At 43.8% G+C, this 8,604-nt stretch overlaps 1 protein-coding gene across 2 annotated transcripts in view; it reads right to left on the reverse strand.

Moving 5' to 3' along the window:
* Positions 1-5,071, reverse strand: part of CFAP58 (cilia and flagella associated protein 58) — a 108,442-nt gene extending 103,371 nt beyond the window's left edge. For both annotated transcript variants that reach the window (XM_059899866.1, XM_059899865.1), the window contains exon 1: positions 4,886-5,071. In XM_059899866.1, the coding sequence (XP_059755849.1) occupies positions 4,886-4,894 (9 nt within the window). In that variant the 5' untranslated portion in view covers positions 4,895-5,071. The remainder of the gene's footprint in view (positions 1-4,885) is intronic.
* Positions 5,072-8,604: the final 3,533 nt, after the last annotated feature.

An 8,604-nucleotide genomic window follows, 5' to 3' on the forward strand; every position in this document is an offset into this window, starting at 1 on the left:
TGATTGGTGTCTTTATAAAAAGGGGGAAAATTTGTAACTATGTGGTGTGATGGATGTTAACTAAACTTATTGTGGTAATCGCTTCAAAATGTATACATATATGGAACTCCCCTGGCAGTCCAGTGGTTAAGACTCCGAGCTCCCAATGCAGGGGGCACAGGTTCGATCCCTGGTCGGGGAATTAAGATCCCACATGCCACGCAGCCAAAAAAAAAAAAAAAAAGAAAAAGAAAAAAGAAATGTATACATATATCAAATCATTACGTCGTACACCTAAAACTAATACAATGTTACATGTCAATTATAACTCAATTAAGAAAGGAAAGGGCATGGCATTTGGATACAAACACACCCTACCCCCCCCACACGAGAACTCCATGTGACCAGTGAAGGCAGAGATTAGGCTGGTACAGCCGCAAGCCAAGGAAAGCTAAGGGTTGCTGGCTACCACCAAAAGCTAGGAAGAAGCAAGGAAAGATTTTACTCAGTCTCAGACCATGGCTCTGCGGACACCTTGATTTCAGACTTCAAGGCCTCCAGAACTGTGAAATAATAAATTTCTGCTGTTAAGCCATCCAGTTTGTGGCACTATGTTACAGATGCCCTACTTCTTACTACATACAGCACGATAATAATAAAAAAAGAATGAGTATGGTTAATATATTTACTCAGAAAATACTGATTGAACATCTGCTGTATGTAAGTTGGAATGACGGAGGCTGGAGGAGATATCAAAGTAAGGACTACACAGCCTTCCCATAGGAAATATATACCTGAAGAGCTGATGCGGTATGTGGGCAGAAAATGGAAGTATAGAATTTGATACCTGCCATAAAATGGATTCAGAGTTCTACAAGAACCTATAGGAAGACGGAATTACTCCCAGCAGCAAGAATTAAAGCAAATTTCATAAAGGAAGTGGCATTTGAGCAGGCACAAAAGGGAGACTGGAGTTTTCACAGGTAGATGTGAAGAGAAAGGGCATTCCTGGCCCATGGCAAAGCTTGATCAAAGGCTCAGGGACAAGCAGGTATCTAGGATTTGAGATTGGTTAAGAAGCTCAAGTTAGCTTAAAGTACAAGAAATACGACAGGGAGAAGGAAGGAGACTAGACAGGGAGTTAGGGACAGACTGGAGGCCTCGAATGGCATTCTAGGGAATACAGAGTGAATTATTCTGGAAGCCACAGGTAATCACTTAGCCTTTTGAGCAAAGAACTGAGAAGGTTTGAAAGGTCTTATTTATGTTTGCGACATTATGCTTTGATATTCTACACTAAAAAGGACTTTACCATAAAAACTCTATTGCTAACACTGTTGGTGGGAATGTAAATTGATACAGCCACTATGGAGAACAGTATGGAGGTTCCTTAAAAAAACTAAAAATAGAGCTACCATATGATCCAGCAATTCCACTCCTGGGCATATATCCGAAGAAAACCAGAATTTGAAAAGATACATGCACCCCAGTGTTCACTGCAGCACTAATTACAACAGCCAGGACATGCTTCTGCAACCTAAATGTCCATCAACAGAGGAATGGATAAACAAGAAGTGGTACATATATACAATGGAATACTACTCAGCCATAAAAAAGAATGAAATAATGCCATTTGCAACAACATGGAGGTACCTGGAGATTATCATACTGAGTTAAGTCAGACAGAGAAAGACAAATATCATATGATAGCACTTACATGTGGAATCCAAAAAATGGTACAAATAAACCTATTTACAAAACATAAATAGAGTCACAGATGTAGAAAACAAACTTATGGTTACCAGGGGGGAAAGAGGGTGGGGAGGGATAAAGTGGGAGATTGGGATTGACATATACACACTACTATATATAAAATAGATAGCTAATAAGGACCTACTGTATAGCACAGGGAACTCTACTCAACACTCTGTAATGACCTATATGGGAAAAGAATCTAAAAAGAGTGGATATATGTATATGTATAACTGACTCACTTTGCTGTACACCCAAAACTAACACAACATTGTAAATCAACTATACTCCAATAAAAATTAATTAAAACAAACAAAAACAAAAATCAAAAAAAAAACTCTACTGCTAATCAAAGAAATTAACTGAGACAATCTCTAATCCCAATAATAAAGTAAAATTCAAACTCACCCTGAAGATTTTGGGTAAGTAGTCTAGTTTACCTTCTGCTTTGACAAGCCTGCCTTGCCCAACATGGAGAAAGTCTACATATTCTTGCTGTTCAAAAACACTTGTACTGGGGCTTCCCTGGTGGCGCAGTGGTTAAGAATCCACCTGCCAATGCAGGGGACACAGGTTCAATCCCTGGTCCGGGAAGATCCCACATGCCGCGGAACAACTGAGCCCGTGTACCACAACAACTGAGCCTGCGTTCTAGAGCCCACGAGCCACAACTACTGAGCCCATGTGCTGCAGCTACTGAAGCCCATGTGCCTAGAGCCCATGCTCTGCAACAAGAGAAGCCACGGCAATAAGAAGCCCGTGGACCACAACGAAGAGTAGTTCACGCTCGCCACAACTAGAGAAAGCCCGCGTGCAGCAACGAAGACCCAATGCAGCCAAAATAAATAAATACAATAAATGTATTTAAAAAAAAAACCACTTGTACTCTTGATTACACTTCTAAATATGATAGGCAAACAAAACAGAGTCCACATCTTAAAACAGATGTGGAGTCACAAGCATATCTATATAACATTTTGTATAACAGCATTAGTACTAACGTTAAACTCAACAGAGGTTTTCTTCCTGACTAAAAAGCAGATTATCGCAAAGATCACAATATAGCGATTCCACAAAGGAGGAAAAATCATATTAAGGAATGGTGCTGGTGCTCTGTACTTCTCCCTTGTTGATGCTAAACATGAACACACACAAACATTTATCACAGCAATATTCTAGGTTCCATCCCTGTAAATGGTATTAATGTCATCACTTGATCACTAGCCTAATGATTTGTTCACAGGAAAGGTTTTCCCTGTACACTTGGCACTTAGCACAGGAATGGAAAAATATCAAAGAAAGAAAAGTTTTAAAGAAACTTTTATGAACAGAAGAGATTTGTTTATGTTGCCATTTTAAAATGTACCGCTATTAAAAGCAAAGCAAAAATAATCTCTTAGCTGTGACCAGTAACCAGCTGGTATCTACACTGCTATAGCATATAATGCTATCTAATTCAGAAGCATGATTTCAACATGAATTGATCAGAAAGGAACTGTGATGCTCCTTCATACAACACCTATCTACTGAGTGTTTACGATTAGCCAGGCGATGTTCTAGGTGCTGGGAGTACCAATTAGTGAGGAGAAGGAAAAGGAAAAAGGAAAAGAGAGCTGCAGTGAAAAATGAGGCCAGCGTGGAAATGCCAACTTATGAAAGCAGAGGTGAGGAAAACTTGGCTGAGGTCAATTGAAAATAAAAATAAAAGAAATGAAGGAACGACAGGAGATTGTGAAAGGGAAGAGAGACTGGGAAATAATTAGTTTATAGTATTTGTATCTGGGGCTTACATAGGGAAAATGAAGAAGAATGAAATAAACCAAGATGACTAGTGGGGGAGAAAATACTCAAAAGGAAATAATGGAAAAATTAAACTAGGAGCAGGAGGAGGAAATGGGAAGAAAAGAGATATGAATGAGTGTGGGTACTGGAAATAAGAAATGTGGCCAAGCAGGATGGATGTAAGAGAGAGATGACAGTGATGGAGCCTGGAGAGGGAGGAAGATGGAGAGTATGAGAGGGATTGTATGATAAGGAAAGGAGAGAGTTGTTGACCACAGGAAGATGGAGTTTGCAAGGGGGGGACTAGATGTGGAGGAGATGGAATGATGAGGGGATGTGAATGGTGTAGAGGAGACCAGAGAAGGAACTGGAACAGGGGTGGGGGCATGATGGTGGTGACGGAAGCTGGGACCAGGGCTGGCTTCATGGGTGTGTGAACTATTCAGTTGCACGGGGCTCCTTGCTCAGAAGTGCCCTGCCCTTGGTTTAATGCTCTGCTGAAATTCTTAATAATTTGTTTAACAAGAGGCTCTGCATTTTCATCTTTCCTTTAGCCCCACAAACTGTGTAGCTGATCCTGTCTGGGACTGACCATGTGAAGGATAATATGGGGAAGGGCTCTGATGGGGTGATAAAGGATTTGCATTAGGGCCATAATGGATGAAGACGGTGACTGGCAAGTGATGGCAGGGACCTGAGGTTGTGCAGGTTATAAATGAGGGTGCTAATGGACAGGCAAGGGGTCACTAAAGGGTTGCAGAAATAACCTCTCATCGGTGAGACTCAAGTTGGGGTGTGCTACAAAGTGGGGAAGTGAATGCAGGGCTTAAGATAGTAAAACAGTGGTCAGTGACAACACAGGGCAGTGGCGATGGGCTGAAAAGCTTAATGAAGATGTGTCATAGCAGGTGATCAGATGATAGGGAATCGTGGTATGACAGGTGGTCAAGGGTCAGTGAACAGCAGTGACACTGGGTATTTATGAAGCCTTCTTCCAGGGCCTCCCAGTCAGCCAGACATCAATATTTCTGTGTGTATCTCTCTTGTGGTATCACCTTATGGCTCAAAATCTAGGGGTGGGGGCCTGTCATGTGTGAGTGTGGAAAGCTATGCATTTCCTATGGCACTTAGCACCGCGCCAGTTTAATAGGGTGGTGTGGGGGGGGGGGGTGTCCACCCAACGGAAGGAGGGGCAAGAGATAATGGAGCCAGAGCCAACAGGAAAGGGGGAGGGGGATGCGGCTGCGGCTGGGGACAGGATGTTGACTGGGGGAATATTCGGAATCATTGGATGTGACAAGGGATAGTAGAAGAGAGACGACGGGGAGGGGTCGAACGAGACGCGACAGAAAGAGGGGCGCTGACTTCTGACCTCGGCCATCCTGACGCGCTCTGCGGGTCGCCTCAGAGGCCGCTGTGGAGAACGCGCAAGCTGGGCCGGAGCCTGAGGAAGGGGCTGTGCACCGCCCCCAGCGTCTGAAACGGCGCCACGTTATTTCTATCCCCTGCAGGGGGCGGAAACCCGCCGCTCGGCGCGTCCTCCGGTCTCCGAGCAACCGCCATGCCCTCTGGAGACACTAGCGAATGTTCGAAAGGGGTGGAGCCTCCGAGGCCGGCGCCTGGGCGGTGTTCCTCAGAGTCGCACGCAAATATCCTGTAAAGGGCGGGACCAGGGAGATGAGGGGCGGTGCCTCCGGGCCGCTGGGAGGAGTCCCAGGGCGTGCGCAGAAGTTAGCAACCCCCGAGAAAGGAGATGCAAGGCACGACCCGGAAGCAGATAACGGGGAACGAAGGACTGACGCTTAGAAGGAGCTGTGGATCAGAGGGTTCTGGATGAAGGAAAGACCGGCAGCCTCCCTCTGCCCTCTGTCACAAAGTGACTCGGTCACGGGAACAAGAAATAATCCCAGTTCGAGTCGATTCAAACCCTTACGACGCAGCTACTGTGTGCAGGACACGGGGAAAACTAAGGTAGAGAAAACACAGACCCTGCCCCCAAAGGGTTCAGTCACTAGTGGTGAGGAAAATAGGGTGCAGAGGTCGAGGTACCCTGGAAAAACGTATGTGGAGCCACATCGTGAAAATCTGCCTGTATCTGGGGGTCATGTCTAAAGACCCTTTCTCTTCCCTTTCCTTCTCCCTCTCTCTCTTTCTCCCTCTCCCTCCTCCTCCACCCCGTTTAGACTTAAGGTGCAGAGTTGGAGTAATTAAACTCTTTAAAGACGCCTCTCTTGTATTCTTTTTTCTCATTTTCCTCACCCCTACTCCCATGCCTCATCCTCAGCCCCCATAGGAATTCATGCTACTGTGCTTGGATATATATTTTTGAAAAATGTATAGCATTTTCCATAAGTGCATTTTTAAAAATTGTAATAATGGTTATTGGACTTTAGGGATCATCTTGTTTTCTACTGTTTTCGCTCAACATCATTTTTAAGGCTCTACCCCTGTTTCAGTTGTAATCCCAGTTTATTGCTAATTATTGCTGCATAGCTTTCCATGTTGGACATCCACACCTTTTACTTCCAGCCTCCAAGTGCTGGATACCAAGGCTGACTCCACCTCTCCAATACCACAAACAATGCAGCCATGGTCATCCTTGGCAGTGGTCCTTCATGGACCTGTGTACAAACTCCTCTGAAATATATGCCTATGAGTGAAATTGTTAAAACCATAGGGGATGCACAGGGCCATCAAATTCAACTTGTCCTGCACAATGACATCCAGCCAGAGGGCCAGTGGGGGCAGAAAGACAGACCCTACCCCCTTGCCCATGTCATGTGCCCTGCTGGAGGAAGACATGTCCTTTCGTTCCCACAAAAGCTTTGTTTCTTAGTCAAGCCATGAACCTACAGGCTGTGACTATCCAGAGGGTATGCATTCTTCAAATTCATACTGTGGTGGACAGTATTTTCCCATGGCATAAAGTTACCTAGTAGCCTGGTGGAAGCCCTGGGTACTTGACTTCACCAAGTACTGCTAGATGGCACCCCAGAACTGCTGCACTACACCACACTCCAGCGTGTAGTATAAGGGTTTCTGTCCCCCACTCCCATCCTTGCCAGCATGTGGTAGTTTATGTATTCATAAACAGTCATGTAGTGTTTACTAAGTGCCAGATACTATTCTCAGTGCCTTACAAATACTGACTCATCTGATTAGCCAGTTTTTAAATTTCTGTCAATATCATGGAAGTCGTGTCAACACATTTTTGTTTTAATTTGCGTTTCTCTGACTATGAGTGAAATTGAGCATTTCTTCATACATTCATAAGACACTTGGGGTTCCCTTCTGTGAATTGTCTATTTATAGCCTTTGTCTATTTCTCTATTGCTCTTTTTCTTTTTGGTTTGCAAAAGGTCTTTGTAAAGTCTAGATATTAATCTGCTTTCAAAGACTGGACACATTGCTTGTGATGTCCTTTGTAGAACAATAATCTTTAATTTTATAGCCCTTCATCTTTTTATGCTTTTTTAGTATAATTTAATAAGTTCCTCTCAACCCCAAGGTCATAAAGGTATTCTCTATCATTTTCTTCTGTTAGCTTAATAATTGTACATTTTCACATTTGGTTCTGTAATCCTTCTGGAGTTCACCTTTGTATGTGGTGTGAGATAAGGATCCAATTTTATTTTTCTCAATGGAGTGAGCCCATTTTTCAACATCTTTGTTCCCAAATATAGATGGATCTGTTCTGAGCTCTCTGGTTTAGTCCTGTGCCAGTTTCACAGGGTTTTATTACTTTGGTTTTGTAGCCAGTCATCATGGTTAAAGGGCAGAACTCTCATCCCTGCGCTGCCAAAATTGCATTGGCTATTCATAAATCTTTATTATCCCATATAATTTTCAGGATGTTTTTCAAGTTCCTCATGAGAAATATTAATTGGAACTTCATTGAATTTATGAATTAATTTGGGGAAAGTTAACATTTGTACAATATCTCATTCATGAACAGAGACTGTATATCTGGTGGACAAACAGAACAAAAATATGACTGAGGCATAATGTGCAGGAAAATGGTGAAAGAGATGGCAGATGAAGCTGGAGAAGCAGGTTGAACCAAACTTTAAGCCAAGCTAATAGAAACGAGCTGAAGATGGAGCAGGAAACACGACTCAGGCTGCTTTATGTGTTTACAGAAAATTTGAGTATACACTGGGACCAGCTTGTGGGACCACCATGATCCAGAGAGACTCCATAACACTCCTGAAGGTACATGGCCATAAAGAAAGACCTAGGGGCTTCCCTGGTGGCGCAGTGGTTGAGAGTCTGCCTGCCAATGCAGGGGACACGGGTTCGAGCCCTGGTCTGGGAAGATCCCACATGCCGCGGAGCGACTGGGCCCGTGAGCCACAACTACTGAGCCTGTGCGTCTGGAGCCTGTGCTCCACAACAAGAGAGGCCGCGATAGTGAGAGGCCCGCGCATCGCGATGAAGAGTGGCCCCCGCTTGCCGCAACTAGAGAAAGCCCTGGCACAGAAACGAAGACCCAACACAGCCAAAAATAAATAATAAATAAATAATAAATTTAAAAAAAAAAAAAAAAAAAAAAAAAAAAAAAAAAAAAAGAAAGACCTAGAAGGCCCTGGCCACGCATATCTTCTACTGGTGTCAATTGTGGGGCTATGTGTCTCCCCATTTCCTAAGGGACGTTTCACAAGCAGATGACTGCCAGGGTGACAGCAATTCAGTCCAGAAAACACTTTAGCAGGCACAAGGTTGGCCACAGGAACCACAAAGGTGACTAAGGCAGAGTCACTCCCCTTTGCATTCACAATCTGGCTTTGGGGAAAAGAGAGAAAGGAAAATCTACAATTAATTCTAACATGATGTGATAGTATCATTTACAACAGGCCCTCTTGACAGCAAGCGCTATGGGTGGCTCAGGGAATCTAGACTCTGATTCCTGAGAGTATTACTTATGATGTGGGGACAGAAAGACGGAACATGGGAAATCAGGGAACCACTGGAGGTAGAAAGGAACGTGACATGTTCGACTCACAGGAAAGAGATGCATGTGGACATCAACAAGGCTGGATGAGTGAATGAGAGGATGGGCGCCTGGACAAATTAGTTTATGCTGATGTAAGA

This window comes from Balaenoptera ricei, chromosome 16 (genome assembly GCF_028023285.1).
Source record: "Balaenoptera ricei isolate mBalRic1 chromosome 16, mBalRic1.hap2, whole genome shotgun sequence".
Lineage (NCBI taxonomy): Eukaryota > Metazoa > Chordata > Mammalia > Artiodactyla > Balaenopteridae > Balaenoptera > Balaenoptera ricei.